The 21144-nt window shown below is 30.9% G+C and overlaps 1 protein-coding gene across 4 annotated transcripts; it reads right to left on the reverse strand.

Annotated features, from left to right (window-relative positions):
* Positions 1-137: 137 nt before the first annotated feature.
* On the reverse strand, positions 138-18324 carry LOC118040158 (protein ACCELERATED CELL DEATH 6). 4 transcript variants are annotated; one of them, XM_073404162.1, is made up of 7 exons: positions 17545-18270; positions 16966-17440; positions 2015-2093; positions 1854-1913; positions 1431-1517; positions 1185-1235; positions 138-947 (listed from the first exon to the last, which is right to left on the reverse strand). In XM_073404162.1, the coding sequence occupies exons 1-7, from the start codon at positions 18179-18181 to the stop codon at positions 273-275; spliced, it is 2064 nt and encodes a 687-aa protein (XP_073260263.1). In that variant the 5' UTR covers positions 18182-18270; the 3' UTR covers positions 138-272. The 4 variants fall into 4 exon arrangements, with proteins under 4 accessions (XP_073260263.1, XP_073260266.1, XP_073260264.1 ...); XM_073404165.1 differs by having other exon boundaries at positions 417-526; positions 17545-18293; XM_073404163.1 differs by lacking the exons at positions 138-947; positions 1185-1235; positions 1431-1517; positions 1854-1913; positions 2015-2093 and adding exons at positions 14855-15799; positions 16044-16124; positions 16718-16795 and having other exon boundaries at positions 16884-17440; positions 17545-18324.
* Between the last annotated feature and the right edge of the window lie 2820 nt (positions 18325-21144).

Below are 21144 nucleotides of genomic sequence, written 5' to 3' on the forward strand. Positions count from 1 at the left end.
TTTTGAATTTTTTAAAAATTTATTAAAAATTGGATAGCAACACAACTTATTGACAATTTTCTCTTAAAATTTATTCATTTATGATAACATATTGATAGAACACATTCAATTCATTATTTCAACTGGAAACTCAAGATATTACAAGTTCAAATTATTATTACAACATCTAGACACACACAATATTCCAAGATGCTTTTTCATCCCAAACCTTTTTTAGAAAAAGGCGATCCCACAAAATCATGACATCTGTTGATGAAGATCAACCTGGATAGTTACTTGGGCTTTGTCCAGAGATCACGAAGTTTATGAAGACGAGGAAGACTATAAGCCAGGCACCTCCAATTGTAGACACGCATGAAAAACGAGATGTAGTAGACATAATGCGAGAGCTTTCCTTCAATAATTTGGTTGACGGATGGTTGAAGAATCCATATAATATAAAGCAATGTTTGAGCAAGGAAAAACACGATCCCCACCACTATAAGGATGGCAGCGAACAACCCATAAGTGGATCCACCCCATAATGCTATGGTCACAGCAAAAAAGAATGACAAGCACATCATGTAAATAGACCCACCCACCATTAACGATGAAAACCAAAGTGCAAATGGTGCAAAATTGACATCATTCAAGTTTGTCAAAAGAAGGATTATAGCTGCCACCACAGAGGTATTTAAAGCCCACACATCAAGACATAAATAAACATCCAAAAGAGATGAAACAGTAATGCTGTTCAACTCAGTGCCGTTATTTTTATCCCTTTGTTGTGGCATCTGTATAGCACCCGCAAAGGTTACACCAGCAACAAGCACCGCTACAACAAGAAGATTCTGTATCCTGATAGTTATTTCCTGTTTCCTTGGCGGCTTGCCTTGAGTACTAGTGAAACGCTCATATAGGGATTTCTCAGGGCGGGCATGGAAGTATAAGATAGATAATGTTGTCATCTGCATAGCAAGGGGAAACAAACTTCATAATAATGAGTTTCTGGCACTTTCTCAATCGCATGCAAAAGCGTTGGCCTTGAAATCCTTTTTTTTTTTTTAAGAACAAGGACGATTCTGGAATAATTTCTGAATTTTGAAAATAATTGTATATAATCTAAATTAATCGGCCTTCAAGTAGATGTTCAAAAGAATAGGGATGACTAGAAAAAATATAGGAAAGAAGATGTGTTATATTACCGTTCCATAATAATCAAGCAGCTTGTAGTGCTTTGAATCAACTGCTTTGTCCTGTAAAAAAACATATTTTTAAGTTAATGAATAGAGCTACCTCTTTTTTCTTTCTTCCCTTCTTTCCTTTTGTGCTATGGCTAGCCAACAATATAAGCCACTGAAACTGATGATCAGCCCATGTTTGGAAAGTAGTTCTTTGAGCTTAGAAGAGATAATTAACCTCGATTTTGTGTAGTCAATGTAAGCTTGTACCTTTCCTTGAGAACCAGTCGAAGCGGTCGCCTTTTCTGTTGTAGAATTCTTCTTTCCATCCTTCACATCTTCTGAATTAACTTCGATCTGAGGAATGAAGACAGAAATCATGAAGCAACGCAGAGCAGATAATTGTACAAATTACATGACATGAGCTCTTCTGACAAAGGATGATTGAGTCTATCAAAGAACCACTCAACTCAAAAAGCTTTAAACAGCTAATTGAGGTTTAAGGATACGATTTTATATTATATCTTGAGTCCTGAATTTCAGTCAGCTCTTAAGAGTGTTAAGTTATATACTCTGTTTCCATTTTTTCATGATATCATCCTTTATTATGTAAAATATGATATCCTTTAGTGGAATGGAATCCTTGTCTACTTAAAATGTAAGAACATTGTTTTTTCAACAGAACTCTCATACCTGGATCTCGTCCGCAGGAATACTGTTCTTTGAATCAAACTGCTCTCGTTCCTTAGCAAGCTGGCAACAAAGAGGAAGCCCAGAAACCAAAATATTAAATAAATAATACTCTTAAAATATGTATTTTTGTAGCCTCGATAAATGATGATCAAATAGCATACCATTTCATCTGTTTTGTTATATTGGTCTACAGCCATTTTAGATTGTTGTTTCGCAACATCATATGGTGTAAAATTTTCGTTGTTAACAATTAAATTTTCAACGCGTTTGTCACGCACAAGAACAAATGCAGCCGTGGATTGACCATGTCGTGCTGCCAAATGCAAAGGTGTATTCCCATCCTCATCCATCTCATTTAGCAGTGGTTCTACGATCTTCTGATCGTTTTCGAGTATGTACCTTACCACATTGCCCTGTCCATTTTCAGCCGCTACATGAAGAATATTCTGCCCCTTTTCATTGAGGAATTCTTTAGGATATGGGAATATATCAAGAAATTCCTTCACTACATCAACAGAGTCACTTTTGCATGCTACATGGATAGGATAGTCGCCTTGACGGTTTGTTTCATAAGCACCATCGTGAAACTTCTTTAATAGGAATCGAACTCCTTCCAGAAAACCTATGGAAGATGCATAATGCAGTGAATTTCCCAACCCTTCCTCGGTGAGACGTAATAGCTCTGGCTTTTCCTTTTCAATTTTCTCCAAAATATCTGAAAATCAAAAGAAAATGTTTCAAACGAATATAAAGATGATAGCTTTGCAACAATTGTTTGTATGTAATTCATTTTCTAGTGAGTAATGAAATTGTGATCACCTCTGTTACGTTGCTTGATGGCAGCATGAACAGGTGACTTTCCTTTTGGTAGGGGCATCACCATCTTTCACTTTTTATAGGGAACGAAGCTTTCGTTTTCAAGAGATCATCAAGTATCTCTTTCTTATTGCCGTTCTCAACAGCCAGATGTAAAGGAGACTTGCCATTATTGTTGTTGTAATAGGCCGCTTTTGGATCTCTGGAAACTAGGAAAATGGCAAGGTCTTTGTTGCCCTTGACCACTGCATCATGCAAAGGAGTGTTTCCCTTTGTATTTGTCTTCCCCATCAAGCTCGGATTCGATTCCACAAGAGATTTAATTGGATGACTGGCCTTTCCTTCTCTGGCAGCAAGATGAAGGATTGTGTCCTTCTGGCTGTTTTGAATGGTGATTAGAGAAGGAAACGTTCCAGCCAGATAAGATGTAATATTGTCACTTCCATAGCTTACAGCTACGTGAAGCAGTGTATTACCGCAGGGTGTGACTAGCTTCTCTGTTAAATGTTGCTCGACACGGCTTTTAAAGGCCGCAGTATTGTCCTGCCTCACACACTCATGCAACTGACTATCTATCATTGCATTTGCCATGTGATCTCTCGGAATCGAGTTTTCATCAATGTTTATTGCTTCGTAGCCTACGCTAGACATGGCAAAAGAAAATATGGTGTTGGTTGAATCAGCTATACGTATCAGACAGCTGGACTTCTAATTTAAATAGACCAGAAGGAGAGAGCAGCCTTGGCCATGGTTAAAGCAGCATCTAGAAAAGGAAAAGGAAAGGAGGAAAATGTGAACTATATTAGCATGTTTGTATCTTATATTATTTGATATTGACGGGGTTTAACTGGTCATACCCTAAGTTTATCCTCTAAAAATTAGTAATTCGAGTGTCCCAAATCACAGAACTAATGAAGGTTTGCCTGGTCCTTAACTTCAAGATCTTAAGAAATTAGTCGAGATCTTAAGAAATTAGTCGAGATCCTAATAAGCTAGCTTGGAAACCCATGGCTAAAAAAAAAATGTATTTTTTTTATATATTTTCAACAAATCACATGCAACCAATTAATTAAAAATTAAGTAACGTTGCATCTCAATCCAAAAACCAATTAATTATTACCTCTTGTTTTCTAACAGGTGATTAGAGTGTTATTAGTTTCAATGAATATGAGCCAGTAAAGTATGCATTTAATTGCAAAGTTGATGGTGTAAAGTGACAGGAGACTTATTCTAAAAGCAATTATTAATTATTAATGGTGAACGAGTAGAATCTTTTATTAATTTTTTAAAAAGCAGTATTATATTTTTTTTCATTGATATTATACCTTTTAACAGACATTATATTAATTATAGGTATTGTACGCACATATATAGCCATATAATGATTTCAATCAAGAAAAATTATAATTTGAACCATGTGATTTCGGCATAATAATATTCAGTCTCTTTTGTTTTTTTTTTTTTTAAATGTCACTCTTTTTTACTTAGTTTTGTATTCATATATAATTATTCCTGCCGTCGTTGTATCATCCCTAGGTTGTTTTTGCTATCACCATTTTACTATAATATTTCTTTCAAAATGCCTCTCACCCTTCCTATTGTAGAGTGTAATGAAAAAAATAGTGAAATCAAGATCTGAGTTTACCCATGAATTAATTTTTAGAAACCACATGGATTAGTGTTCAATTAATTTTTATAAGATACTGTTTATAACGCAATGGGAAAAACTATAGACAACAAAAAAGCTAATCATCAAATGACAACGTGGGACACAATTTGCATTATTGTGTTAAAGCTAATCATCAAATGACAACGTGGGACACAATTTGCATTATTGTGTTCTCTTCTGTTGATGGTGGGGTGGTGTATAGACAACAACAAAAACTAATCATCAAATGACAACGTGGGACACAATCTGCATTATTGTGTTCTCCTGTTGATGGTGGGGTGGTGTATAGACAACAAAAAAAACTTATCATCCAATGACAACGTGGGACACAATCTGCATTATTGTGTTCTCTTCGCTAAAAATTACAAAATTTGAATTTCATTTTCTGATTTATTTTTTTTAATAAAAAAGTAATTGAGATATTATTTTGTTTTTTTTGTCGATGTTAAATTGACGTATTCTAATGATCTCTAATCGAAGAAAAAAAACCTCTATATATTTCAGTATGGTGGTCTTATTAGGTTTCAGTGTTTGGAGTAGTAATAATAAACATAAATAAATAAAATAAAAGTAGCGATTGATTAACTTTTTAGGTGTAAGGACAACTTGGATATTTAACACACACAAGAAATTAAAAAATAAAATAAAAAAATATGTCAGTAGACAAAAAGGGTGCGTGCAAATAACCTTTTAAGAATTTATTTTTGGTAAATAAACTAATTTATATGGAGGCAATTTAGGTATGACTAGAGGTTCTCGGGCACTTTATTAAGAAGGTTTTTTTTTATATTTTAAAAATATATAAAAAAAAAATTTAAATTTTTTTAATTTTAAATTAATTTTTTAAGTGTTTTTCAGATTATTTTGATGTGTTAATGTTAAAAATAATTTTAAAAAATATTATTTTGATGTATTTTAAATTAAAAAATAATTTGAAAAACAATCATTATCACTCTTCCAATATATGAAATTGCACGTTCTTTTACCTTCAAAAAATACTGCAGTTCTCTTTTAATCTACTCAAGGGTGATGTCAAATCTATAGCAAATGCCTTGAACCTATTAATAACCTTATTGATTCAAATTAGAGCAGGGATGGGATGATGTTTTGTTGATTTTGACCAAGTTGATATCTGAGTGAGGTGTTTTAATTCAGATTTGTTTTATCCCTTTCACGATCAATGAAGATTCTCATAAGTGCTGTTGAATTCACTCGAGTTCTTGTTGTGCCTTAATTGTGTAGCACCTGCAAAGGTTACACCAGCAACAAGAACTGTTACCACCAGAAGACTCCATACCATGCTCTTTATTACCTCTTTTGTTCGTGACATGGGCTGTAGAGTAACGGGGAAAAGCTCAAATAGGGATTTCTTAGGGCGGGCATTGAAGTATAAGATCGATGATGTTATCACCTGCATACAAAGGGCAAAAATTAAAAAACTTCATTGTTTTAATGAGTTCTTGGCACTTCCTCAATTGCCTTCAAATTCCTTTCCCAGAACAAGTTGAATCAATTGGGCTTGAACTAGAAGTTCAAAAGATTGGGGAAGAAGAAGCAATAATACCAATCGGAAATACACAACCCTTATTTCGTCCTTTGGTGATGCCTCTTTTGTATCTAGCTTATTTGAACCAACTACTTTGTCCTGAAATATATGTTATATGTTAATATGCAGTGCTTTTTTTTTTTTTTTTTGCGAAGTCACTCACGCTATATTGTGGATAGGATTTTAAATTAGTTTTTAATATATATATATATATATATATATAAATTAATCTGCAACTACCATGAATGTGTCATAAAATATTTAAATGGAAATTTGAAAGTTAATGAGTGTATTTAATAGAATAAATTAAAAAATTATATCATTTAATAAAACATAAAAAGAGTTGTTAGTGTTAAATAAATGCTAAAGTAGAAAGTTGAAAGATACATAAACAAGAAAATATTTGATCTCGTTGCCGAGACAGTTTTTTTTTTTTAATTATATAACTATAAAAACTGATTTTCAGAAGAAAAAAAAAAACAAATTCTATAGGATTAAAAAAAATTATTTAAATTGATTTGAAATAAAAATAAAAAAAGGTATCTACATATTTTTTAAAAAACCTTTTTTTTTTTTACAAATGTTTTTATAAAAATCATTGTTTTTATTTTAAATAACAACTTCTATATTTTTTAAATACTAAGGGGCTCAACTGGTTGGACCATTAATTTATTCTCTAGATATTATCAATTTGAGTATCACAAATCGCAAAGCTAATAAAGGTTTGACTGGTTGTTAACTTCAGGGTCTTGAGAAATTAGTCGAGATTCATGTAAGCTAGCTTGGAAACTCATAATTATATAAAAAAAATATTTTTTTTTTATATTTTAAAAATATTGTTTTTAAAAATTAATTTTTTTTCTTTAATTTTCTTTAATATTTTTAAATTGTTTTAGTGTGTTATGTTTAAAATAATTTAAAATAAATACAATAAATTATTTTAATTATATTTTTAAATAAAACATAACTTAAAAAAACAAATATGTAACACTTTAAAATCAAATCAAACGATAGTTTCCTAATAACAAACTATAACTTTGTGAATTATCTAAACAAACTTGTCGAGCACTCCTAACAATATGTCAGAAACTGATTTTATGACAAATGTAAGGGCGTCTTCTTTTTGTTTTTTCTCTGTAGAGTTAATAGAGTATGTAAAAATTGTTTTCACCAAAAAAAAAGTATGTAAAAATTGTTTTTTAAATATTTTTTTATTTTTTATAGTAATCTCGGTGAATGAAGAGAAAAATGAAAAGAGGAAAATAACCTAGGTGTTTATTAAATTAACTTTTTAAAGGTGACAACATACAAAAGGATTTTGAGAAGTAGAGGGATCTGTACTGGGATGCTATCATGATGATGATAAGCTGTAATTAAATTGTTAAATATTAGTATTTATTCTTAAGCATTTCAATGGGTTATTGATAATATAAACCGTAACCTCTAATTTTTCTCAATTAAATATCTACTGGTAGTGTTGAGTGTTTCTTTTTACCAAAAGCTGTTTTGGGTAAATTAAAATTACCTACGAGTCTGCCTTTTATATATATATATATATATATATATATATATTTTTTTTTTTTTTTTTTTTTTTTGGTAACCCGAGGTGTCCGGGTTAGCTTACGCGCACCACGACTATTTCCCGGGCCCACTGAACATCCTGCAAGCCCAATAGGCAGGTAAGGCACCGTGGGGGTGACAGGCTGGTACTCTTAAGGATCGAACTCAGGACCTTCACAAAGACAAGCTTTACTGTTGACCACTGAACATCCTGCCTTTTATATTTTTAGCTATTGTCTGACCAGGTCGTCCAAGAAGCCACTGATGCTGAAAAAAAAAAAAGGAATTAAAGAAGCCACAGATGCTGAATTTTCAGACAATGCCAGCGAAGTATTATTCGATGAAATCGCTTTCGTTTGGAAAAAGAAAACAGAAAAAAAAGTCTTAGTCTATGCAACTTGCTAGTCTTAAGTCTTTTGTGGGACAAGAGAATAGTTTGTCAATGTCTTGGTCGTTTGGGAAAAAAAAAAAAAAAGAGAAAAGAGAAAAAAATGTTTTAGTCTATGTCTTTTGTGGACGCGGTCTGTCTTCGATTTTCTTCCATAATTTCATGTGATGTCAAATCAAATAGTAAGGGATTGGGCAATGTTCTTGCTTTGATTTTTTTATTAAAAGTAAATCAAAAAGAGAATTGATAAATTTAAAATAATAAAAATTATAAAATCCCCCAAAATTACCCCAACAAGTCCGATTAAAGTAATCTAAAACAGGAAAGAATCATTATCTATGAAAAATAAATATTTTTTTTATGAAAATGAAATAATAACTCTAAATAATTTATGGCTTAACAAATTTTATTAGGTAATTTGGGGGTTTTAAAATTTTATCTTTTTCATTCATTATTATTTATTTTCCTTTAACAATTCAGAGCATAGATTATTTTTTTTTCTTTTATAAATTAATGGGATACTTACTTTGTAATATTTTTTAACTTATGTTTTTCCAATTTTCTTCTTCAAATAGGACTCCATTAATTATTTTTTATTTTACTTCATATAGGATTTTTCATTGAATTCGAAAATAAATCAAGTTATCCAAGGTTTTTTTATATGTTATTTTTTTTTGTTAAGTTTAGTTTTTCTAAGATATTTTTAAATTAAATTAATTAAATATAAATACGAGATGGATAATATTTTATTTAATTTGATTAATATAAACAAGAAGACTGTTCATGAGATTTCATTGCTGACTCATCGACCACTAAAATAACTCTCATAACTTGAATGCCAATGACGTAGCATGGGCCATAGCTAGTGTATAATAAAAGGGAGACGTAACTTTTTTATATAACATTTCAGAGTGCTAATTTTTTTTCCTTTCAAACTTTTTGGATAATATCGAACCAAGGTAGGATTATAGACAGGATAACCTTTGATGTCTCGGTGGGAAAAAAAGGTCCCACCAGGATATTTTAGTATTTTATTTGGCTTTTCCTGAAAATATGCAAAATAAATAAAAAAAAATTAAAATATTAACTTTCCCATTAGAGATGCTCTTATTGGATGAAATCGCTTCCGTTTGGAAAAAGAAAACAGAAAAAAAAGTCTTAGTCTACGCAACTTGCTAGTCTTAAGTCTTTTGTGGGACAAGAGAATACTTGTCAATGTCTTAGTCGTTTGGAAACAAAAAAAAAAACAGAAAAAAAAGTCTTAGTCTATGTCTTTTGTGGACTCGGTCTGTGTTTGATTTTCTTCCATAATTTCGTTGTCCATTTCATGTGATGTCAAATGAAGGTGTGGTCGATATTGATGCAGATGGATGCTCTCTTAGATGCTAGGAAGGTACTTCGTCCAGACTCCGACCTTTCATTTCCAAAGTGGGGACAAGATAATATTTGTCAAGTTTCGCTTTCCAAGAGCTAATCCCCTCTTGCTTTTGCCAATTTTTAAAGTTTACAACTTGTTTTGATTGATTGTGCAGAACATAAGCGATATTTTTTAAAAATATACTAACTTACCCGAATACTGTAATCATGGGGCAAGAAGAAAAGCAGATGTTCTCTTCTCCTTAGCATTTTTTTTTTAACAGTAGTTATCCAATTAATTTAAGTGTATCTTAATTAATTCTTTAAAATATTAAAGTTAATGATGATATATAGTTTTTAGTAACTCTCGAACCGGTAATTTCTAGAAAATAAGCTTAAAACTTGACGAATTAAGTTATATCTTTCAAAATTATTTTTTGTTTTTTTACCAAAATTGATGGTCGAAGATAATATTAATGGGGTAATTTAAAGTAAGATATTGATTGTTTTTTAAGTATTTTTTATTTGAAAATATATTTAAATTATTTTTAATATTTTTTTTAATATTATCATAAATATATTAGAATAATTTTTTTTAAAATTTTTTTTTAACATTAACCCAAATCTAAAGCAAATGCCTTGAACCTATGAACCTTATTGATTCATATTAAAGGAGGGATGGGATGAAGATATTATGCATATATTTGATCTCGAACCTGTGAACCATTTTGATTCAAATTAGAGGAGAGATGGGAAGAAGATATTTGATCTCGCAGGTACTTTTATTTATTTATTTAATTATATATAATAATAAAAATTGTTATATATATATATATATATATAATATAGAACCTTCAAAAATTAGTTATGGTCACTAATTATTAGATGACAACTTTTTTTTTTTTTTTTTTAATCCCTAGTAATCTTAATTAGCTCAACGAGTCGCACTATGCATAAATATTAATATCAATAGCAAAGATTTGAAATTCACTGGTTGGTGTATTTTTAGATCTCTCTAGCTCGAAGCTCGAAGCTCTCATCCTCTTCCCACAACTTTGGATCCCTATGTAAAGCCCATACACTGACCATCACAATCATGCCCCGTGGTATCTTCTATCCACCTACGATGTAGTCCTCAGAAGGAGCACGAGGCAGCAAAAGCAGTGCTGCAACTCGAGATATCTTAGCTTGGGAAGATCATTTTTCCATATGTCATCTATGACTCATTTAATAGAGACATCTGGGAGTACTTTATTTTGCCCTTAATTTTCAAAAAAAAAAATAGTAATGTGTACAATAAAAAAAAATAACCAAATTCTTTTTTATTAAAACGTAATTTATATAAGCAGCATGTAATATATTAAATCACAAATAATAAATATAAACTAATGATTAAGATAATATAACATGCTATTAAAATTAAACTAACTATTTATATATTCATAATTATTACAACATATAATAATATATAAATTATATCTAATAATTTCTCAGCCCGTTCAATTCGAGGTCGAGTTTGAAAATATTCATATAGATTTGAGGAGGACCAAATATCATTATAGTACATGGATGGACCTAGAATGATCATGGACGGACCAATATTTTTAACACTTTCACATTAAACAATCTCATCTTTCATTAATATTGCTTCAAGACGTTGAACCTCCCCAACCTCTTAAAATCTATCATAACATAAATTGAAGATGATGTTGGCCACACTATATCCTATCTTATTGACACCTTTAAAGATAGTTGTTGCTACTTTTCGAGTTTTCCCATACCAAGTAATTAATTTTTATACATACATTAAAAACTAATTAGTAGTCATCATTCACAATAAAACTATTTTAGTATTTAATAAATATAAAACAATATTGTATACCAATCGATTCTTTCTCAAATATCAGGGGCATATTGCATCGAATTACATGAATATCTCAAGAAATGCGACCAGGTTTATTTGTCTCTTCTTCCATAACAAAAAAACACAATGGATAAACTTCATTATTCGTATCATAAGCAACTACAACCAACATCTTAACTTTGTAATTACCATACAGATGAGTACTATTAATACTAATTAGAAGATAATAATATTGAAGTCATTAATTAAAGCACTAATAACCTCATTTTTCTTAATTCCTTTATCTCATCTTGCCAAATCTTTCAATCTAGCTATTCTTCTAAATTTTAATTTTTTACTACTTGAAGGTTTATGGATTTTTGAATATATATATATAGTTTTCAAAGAGATTTGCTAGATGTTCCATTAAAAAAAAACATTGAATCAAAAGGGATGACAGTGCTGTTTAGACAAAGAATTTGGTGTATCATTAGCTTTCTAACAAATCCATGACAAGAATAAAAAAATAATATTTGTTTTTAGATGATTTTAATATATTAATATGAAAAAATATTTTATTTAAAACAAAATACATTTTAAAAAATAAATACTATTGCATTCTCAAACACTTTAAAAATATATCAAATCACCATCAATGTGACATCATTTTCTATCTGCTCCTTACTTCAAATCATTATGCACCTTCACATTATGCCCAAGAATCATATAACAACGAATTATATTAATTACATCAACTCCATGCAATTCATATATACTTCACTACATCAACAGAGTGATTTCTGCATGCTACATGGATAGGATAGTTGCCTTCAAGGTTTGTTTCATAAGCACCATCGTGAAACTTCGTTAATAGGAATCGAACTCCTTCCAGAAAACCTATGGATGATGCATAATGCAGTGAATTTCCCAACTCTTCCTCGGTGAGACGTAATAGCTCTGGCTTTTCCTTTTCAATTTTCTCCAAAATATCTGAAAATCAAAAGAAAATGTTTCAAACGAATATAAAGATGATAGCTTTGCAACAATTGTTTGTATGTAATTCATTTTCTAGTGAGTAATGACATTGTGATCACCTCTGTTACGTTGCTCGATGGCAGCATGAACAGGTGACCTTCCTTTTGGTAGGGCATCGCCATCTTCACTTCTTATAGGGAACGAAGCTTCCGTTTTCAGAGATCATCAAGTATCTCTTTCTTATTGCCGTTCTCAACTGCCAGGAATAAAGGAGACTTCTGGATCTCTGGAAACTAGGAAAATGGCAACCTCTTTGTTATTGGTGATCACTGCATCATGCAAAGGAGTGTTTCCCTTTGTATTTGTCTTCCTGATCAAGCTCGGATTCGATTCCACAAGAGATTTAATTGTATGAGTGGCCTTTCCTTCTCTGGCAGCAAGATGAAGGATTGTGTCCTTCTGGCTGTTTTGAATGGTGATTAGAGAAGGAAACGTTCCAGCCAGATAAGATGTAAAATTGTCACTTCCATAGCTTACAGCTACGTGAAGTAGTGTATTACCGCAGGGTGTGACTAGCTTCTCTGTTAAATGTTGCTTGACACGGCTTTTAAAGGCCTCAGTATTGTCCTGCCTTACACACTCATGCAACTGACTATCTATCATTGCATTTGCCATGTGATCTCTCGGAATCGGGTTTTCATCAATGTTTATTGCTACGCTAGACATGGCAAAAGAAAATATGGTGTTGGTTGAATCAGCTATACATATCAGACTATGACAAAACATATCAAGAATCAAAAAAAAAAAAAAAAAAAAAAGAAAAAAAAAAAGAATCGAGTTTTCATCAATGTTTATCAAGAAGGAATAATGGTTAAAACATATATATATATATATATATATATATATAATCAGTTGCAAAACATGAACCCTATGACAAAAGCTTATGCTTTGCCAAGCCATGTTCAGCTAGCCGCCACATCCTTGCCTATAACAGAAACCCTATCCACACCATTAATTAAAAGAAACAGAAGAGGTTTAGCAAACATGCATAGAGTAAATTTTATAATTTACACTTTGGTCCCCAAAATCAATAATTGCTTTAAATTAGGCATCAAACATTGATTCTATCATTTGATTTGATAAATCTCAATTGAAATTGATCCCTAAATTTCTAATTTTAATAATTATATTTTATTTTTACAATAAAAATATCTATATTAATTTACTTTGAAAATTTAATATGAAGTTGGGAAAAAAATATCAAAGTTCAAAAAATCCTCTTAACCAACATGCCCACTTATTTTAAGGCTAAGTGAACTTACATCGAGGAGACATTTATATCAACAAAAAATATTATACGAATCAAAAAAATTTATATGTTTTTTTTTTAATTTTTACCTAAAAAAATTGAAATAATTTGAGATGATAAATAAGTGGAACATTATGTATTTTTGAAGACATATCCACTTATTTTTAATATTTTATTATTATAAAATTTAAAGCAGCTCAAATGATATGATCATTATTTATATCTTTTTATCTCTCTCTTTTTTTATTATTTTTTTTTATTAAATTATGGATTATTTAATATAAATAAGGGAGGAAATGGTTAGATTAAAAGAATTACACTGAGTTGTGATTAGAATATAACAAGAAAATCTGCAAAATTAATAATTAGAAATCTTGATAATGAACAACGGTTTTGGGACAAACAAGATCAGAAAGGTGGACAAAATGGATGAAATATCACAAGGAGCCTGGTTTGATAAGCACCGAAGACAAATCCAGAGTTGTGTTTGAGAATGCTTAGAGCGAGCCACAAATGATATCCTAGCTTTAATATTGTTGTCCTTCGTCCATAAATGAAACAATTTAGGACAACAATGTCTTTAATTTGGATCATTAAAGATATCAACTTGGTTCGTCTTAACAGTATTAGAATGGCCGTCCTTAAAACAAGAAAAAAGGACATGGCCAACATTGACACGTTGCCAAGACGATAAAGTCAACAAACATCGTCCCACCCTTGCTCTAATTTGATGCAACAATGTTTAAGGGTGCGTTTCTTTATTAAAAGTAATTTTCAAGAATTTATTTTTAAAATTTTTCCTGTATTTATTTGTTATTAAAAAAATTAATTAATAAAAAATATTTTTTAATCAATAAATAACACTTTCTTGTCAAAAAAAAATTTAATTTAATTTCCAGAAAAATACTTTTTTTATTATTTTAGATTAAAAATACTTTCTAAAAATTGACAAACACGAAGTCAAGGAAAAATTGGAGTTTCTTTTTTTTAATAGAGAGTTGTTTAAGTGTATGGTAATTTTTGTTGTTAAAATATATTAAAATAATATATATTTTTTTATTTTTAAAAATTTATTTTTAACATTAATATATTAAAATAATTTAAAAATATAAAAAATTAATTTTAATAAAATTTTTTTAATTTTTATAAACATACTGTTTATAACGCAATTCTAAAATGGAATACCTATAGACAACAAAAAAAACTTATCATCAAATGACAACGTGGGACACAATCTGCATTATATATTGTGTTCTCTGCCGTTGATGGAGGGGTGGTGTTGGCTGTATTTGTTAGAACAAAACATTTTTTTAAATTGCTCGTCCTTTTACCTTGAAAAAAATCCTGCAGCAGGGACGGGATGGATGTTTGTTGATTTTATCGTAATGCACCGTGTCAATGATTTTGGGACGGCCATTAATTTAATACTGTTAAGACCAACCAAGTTGATATCTTTAATTAACATTGATATCTTAATTTGACTATTTGATTTATTTTTTTTACTCAATCCAACAACAACAACAACAGGAGTCTAGTAAATGCATGCTTAATATATATATATATATATATATAAAAGTAGAAGTGCGCATACATTCAATTGGAAACTCAAGAGTAATTACAAAGTTCAAATTATTACTCCAATCGCTCGCCTGACACAATCCAAGGTATGATCGATCTCAAAATCCTGAACTTTCTCTTGAGATCAGAGAGCTTTCTCTTGAGATCAGAGAGTTTATTAGGCAGCCACCAGCTACTGTAGATAAACAAGAAAAAAAGGCCGTAGTAGAAATGGTGCAAGAGAACCCGTAGAAGAACTTTGTTGAAATATCCCGACCTCTGATCCTACTAAAGATTGTGCTTTTTCTTGAGATCAGAGAGTTTATTAGGCAGCCACCACCTACTGTAGAAATACACTAAAAAAGGGCCGTAGTATAAATGGGGCAAGCGCATTTTTGGAAGAAATTGGCTGACATTTAGCAGAATAATCAAAAGAGAAACAACGATCACCCCTGTAATGGTGGTTGCTACCAAAGAACAATGGGATCCTATTAATGCTATACTCACAGACATAAGGAATGCCAAGAACATCATGTAAATAGCCAAACCAACCATGTAGCTTGAAAACGAAACTGCAGAGATTTGAAAACCATTCGTAACGCTTGGCAAAAGAAGGACTAGAGCTGCCGCCAGAGAGAAAGATAAAGCCAGCACATCGAGAGCTAAATAACTATTCAGAAGATTCTCATAAATAGTGTTAAATTCATGACGATGATCACTTGAGTTATTGTTATCCCTTAATTGTGGCAATTGTATAACACCCGCAAAGGTTACTCCAGCAACAAGCACTGCTACCACTAGAACATTCCCTGTCATGGTCTTTGTTTCCTCTCTTGCTCGTGACATGGGTAGTAGAGTAGCAGGGAAAATTTCCTTTAGGGATTTCTTAGGGCGGGCATTGACGAATAAGATCGATAATGTCATCACCTGCATATATATAGCACGGGGGAAAAAGCTTAATTGTTTAATGAGTTCTTGGCACTTGCTCAATTGCATCCAAAAGCAATATTCTCCAAATGCCTTTCCCAGAACAAGAAATTTTCTGGAATGGTTTAGAATTTTTTAATATAATGGTATACAAGTTCAATCAATTGGGCTTGAACTAGAAGTTTAAAAAGATTAGGGATGGCAAGGGGGAAAAAAAGTAAGGAAGAAAAAGCAATATTAATACCATGGGAAAATACCCAACCACTATTTTGTCCTTTGGTGATGGCTCTTTTTTATCGATCTTATTTGTATCAACTTCTTTTCCCTGTAAAAAAAAAAAAAACATATTATATGTTAATATGCAGTGCTCTTTCTGTGTGCTATGGATATATATTGAAGATTTTTGATTTCCTGCTGCGAAATACTTTTAATCTTTTTATTTTTATAAATAATTTAAATTCCATAGGATAAAAAAATAATTTAAATTGATTTGAAATAAAAATAAAAAAGGTATCTATATTTTTTTTTAAAACAAAACCATTTTCCTTATTAATACGTTCCATTTTTTTTTACTAATGTTTTTATAAAATTGTTTTATTTTTTTTTTTAACAACAACCTATCATAATCTATAAATAAGTTTTAATTAAAAAATAAAAATAATAATGGATTGATGATTTTATTGAAAAAAAAATTTTTAGCAATGTTTTTATTGCATAAAAACTAAAAGCAATTAAAATAAATATGGACAAAAAATTTCATGATTTTATTGCAATAAAGATAAAAAAAAAAAAAGATATCTATTTGATAAAAAAAAAACTTTTTTTTATTAATCAATCCTCTCTTTTTTTGGGGGTAGTATTTTATAAAAAATATTGCTTCTTAAATAAAAAAACTTATCATAATCTTAACGTAAATACCTTGATCTCGTGCGCAGGGGTACTGTTATTGGAATCAATCGGCTTTCGTTCCTCGGCAGGCTGGCAACAAAGTGGAAGCTCAGATACCAAAATATTAAATCAGTAATACTCCTAAAATATATAGACTTTTGTAGCTCGATAAATGATGATCAAATTAGTAGCTTACCATTTCATCTGTTTTTATGTATTCCTTTCCAGATCTTTTGGAAAATTCTTCAGCCAAGTACTCATATGGTGTCCAATTTCTATTGTTAACAATGAAATGTTCAACGCGATTGTCACGCACAAGAAGAAATGTAGCCGTGCATCGGCCACAAACTGCTGCCAAGTGCAAAGGTGTATTTCCATCCTCATCTATCGCATTTAGCAGCGGTGCGACGAGCTTCTGATCCTGCTTGAGTATGTACCTAACGACACTGCGATTTCCATATTTGGCCGCTACATGAAGAATGTTCTGCCCTTTCTTATTGAGGAATTCCTTTGGATATGGGAATATATCAAGAAATTCCTTCACTACATCAACAGAGTCACTTTTGCATGCTACATGGATAGGATAGTTGCCTTCAAGGTTTGTTTCATAAGCACCATCGTGAAACTTCGTTAATAGGAATCGAACTCCTTCCAGAAAACCTATGGATGATGCATAATGCAGTGAATTTCCCAACTCTTCCTCGGTGAGACGTAATAGCTCTGGCTTTTCCTTTTCAATTTTCTCCAAAATATCTGAAAATCAAAAGAAAATGTTTCAAACGAATATAAAGATGATAGCTTTGCAACAATTGTTTGTATGTAATTCATTTTCTAGTGAGTAATGACATTGTGATCACCTCTGTTACGTTGCTCGATGGCAGCATGAACAGGTGACCTTCCTTTTGGTAGGGCATCGCCATCTTCACTTCTTATAGGGAACGAAGCTTCCGTTTTCAAGAGATCATCAAGTATCTCTTTCTTATTGCCGTTCTCAACAGCCAGATATAAAGGAGACTTGCCATTATTGTTGTTGTAATAGGCCACTTCTGGATCTCTGGAAACTAGGAGTTTGGCAACTTCTTTGTTATCGGCGATCACTGCATCATGCAAAGGAGTGTTTCCCTTGGTATTTGTCTTCCCCGTCAAGCTCGGATTCGATTCCGCAAGAGATATAATTGTATGACTGGCCTGTCCTTCTCTGGCAGCAAGATGAAGGATCGTGTCCTTCTGGCTGTTTTGAATGGTGATTAGAGAAGGAAACGTTCCAGCCAGATAAGATGTAATATTGTCACTTCCATAGCTTACAGCTACGTGAAGTAGTGTATTCCCGCAGGGAGTCACAAGCTTCTCTGTTAAATGTTGCTGGACGAGGCTTTTAAACTCCTCAATATTGTCCTGCTTCACACACTCATATAACTTACTATCTATCCTTGTATTTGCCATGTGATCTATCGGAATCGAGTTTTGAACTATGTTTATTGCTACGCTAGACATAGCGAAAGAAAATGTTATTTTACCTGAATCAGCTATACATATCAGACAGCTGGACTTCTAATTCAAATAGACCAGAAGGAGAGAGCAGCCTTGGCCATGGTTAAAGCAGCATCTACAAAAGGAAGGAAAAGAGGAAAATATGAATTATATTAGCATGTTTGTATCATATATATTCTTTATATATTACCGGTTCGAGTGTTATAAATAGTTAATGAAAGTTTATCTGATCGTTAATTTCAGACCTTGATAAATTAGTCGAAGTCTGTATAAACTAGCTTGGAAACCCACGATTATATATATATATATATATATTTGTTTTTATATTTTAAAAAATTAATTTTTTTCTTTAATTTTCTTTAATATTTTTAAATTATTTTAATGTGTTATGTTTAAAATAATTTAAAATAAATTATTTGGAAAAAATTTCAGACAATGCCAGCGAAGTATCATTGGATGAAATCGCTTTCGTTTGGAAAAAGAAAACAGAAAAAAAAGTCTTGGTCTATGCAACTTGCTAGTCTTAAGTCTTTTGTGGGACAAGAGAATAGTTGTCTATGTCTTGGTCGTTTGGGAAAAAAAAAACAGAAAAAAAAGTCTTAGTCTATGTCTTTTGTGGACTCGGTCTGTGTTTGATTTTCTCCCATAATTTCGTTGTCCATTTCATGTGATGTCAAATGAAGGTGTGGTCGATATTGATGCAGATGGATGCTCTCTTAGATGCTAGGAAGGTACTTCGTCCAGACTCCGATATTTCATTTCCAAAGTGGGGACAAGAGAATATTTGTCAAGTTTCGCTTTCCAAGAGCTAATCCCCTCTTGCTTTTGCCAATTTTCAAAGTGTACAACTTATTTTGATTGATTGTGCAGAACATAAGCGATATTTTTTAAAAATATACTAACTTACCCGAACACTGTAATCATGGGGTCAGGAAGAAAAGCAGATGTTCTCTTCTCCTTAGCATTTTTTTTAATAGTAGTTATCCGGAATAGTTTAAGTATATCTCAATTAATTTTGTAAGATGTTAAAGTTAATAATTATATAAGTTTTTTAGTAATCCTCGAATCAATAATTTCTAGAAAATAAACTTAAAATCTGACGAATTAAATTACATTTCTCAAAAATTATCTTTTGTTTTTTTTACCAAGATTGATGGTTGAAGATAATATTAATGGGGTAATTTAAAGTGAAATATTGATTTTTTTTAAGTATTTTTTATTTGAAAATATATTTAAATTATTTTTAATATTTTTTTAATATATCATAAATATATTAGAATAATTTTTTTTTTAATTTTTAACATTAACACAAATCTAAAGCAAATGCCTTTTAACCTGCGAACCTTATTGATTCAAATTAAAGGAGGGATGGGATGAAGATATTATGCATATATTTGATCTTGAACCTGTGAACCTTATTGATTCAAACTAGAGGAGAGATGGGATGAAGATATTTGATCTCGCAGGTACTTTTATTTATTTAATTAATTATATATATATATATATATATATATATATATAATTTAGAACCTTCAAAAATTAGCTATGGTCACTAATTATCAGATGGCAACTTTTGTTTTTTTTTTTTAATTTTATCCCTAGTAATCTTAATTAGCTCAACGAGTCGCACTATACATCAATATTAATATCAATGCTCGATATCAATAGCAAAGATTCGAAATTCACTGGTTGGTATATTTTTAGATCTCTGTAGCTCGAAGCTCTCATCCTCTTCCCACAACTTTGAATCCCTATGTAAAGCCCATACACTGACCATCACAATCATGCCCCGTGGTATCTTGTATCCACCTACGATGTAGTCCTCAGAAGGAGCACGAGGCAGCAAAAGTGGTGCTGTAACTCGAGATATCTTAGCTTGGGAAGATCATTTTTCCACATGTCATCTATGACTCATTTAATAGAGACATTTGGGAGTACTCTATTTTGCCCTTAATTTTCACCAAAAAAAAAAAAAAAACAGTAATTTATACAATTATAAATAACCAGTTTTTTATTATTAAAACGCAATTATATAAGCACCATATAACATATTAAATTATAAATAATAAATATACAATAATGATTAAGATATTATAACATTCTATTAAAAATTAAACTAACTATTTATCTATTCATAATTATTACAACATATAATAATATATAATTATATCTAATAATCTCTCAGCTTGTTCAATTTGAGGTTAGGTTTGAAATATCTATGTAGATTTGAGGAGGACCAATATCATCCTAGTACATGGATGGACATGGGATGATCATGGACAGGCCACCATCTTTAACACTTTCACGATAAGCAATCTCATCTTCCGTTAATGTTGCTTCAACCTCCCCAACCTCTTGAAGTCTATCACAACATAAATTGAAGGTGATGTTGGCCACACTATGTCCCATCTTATCGACACCTTTAAAGATAGTTGTTGCTGCTTTTCGAGTTTTCCGTACCAAGTAATTAATCTATATACATACATTAAAAAATAAGTAGTAGTCATCATTCACAATAAAAACTATTATGGTATTTAATAAATATAAAACCATATTGCATACCAATTGATTCTTTCTCAGATATCAAGGGCATATTGCATCGAGTTACATGAACATCTCAAGAAATGCGACTAGGTTTGTTTGTCTCTTCTTCCATAACAAATAAAAAACACAATGAATAAACTTCGTTATTCGTATCATAAGCAACTGCAACCAACATCTAAGCTTTGTAATTACTTTACAGATGAGTACTATTAATACTAATTAGAGGATAACAATATTGAAAGTAATTAAATTGAAGCACCAATAACCTCATTTTTCTTTCTTTCTTCATCTCATCTTGTCAAAGCTTTCAATCTAGTTATTTTTCTAATATTTTGATCTTTTGCAACTTGAAGGTTTATCTTCTTGTGTTCCAAAAATAAATTTGAATTTTAGATTTTTAAAAATTTTTTAAATATGTATTT

The sequence above is a fragment of the Populus alba genome, chromosome 13, assembly GCF_005239225.2.
Source record: "Populus alba chromosome 13, ASM523922v2, whole genome shotgun sequence".
NCBI lineage: Eukaryota > Viridiplantae > Streptophyta > Magnoliopsida > Malpighiales > Salicaceae > Populus > Populus alba.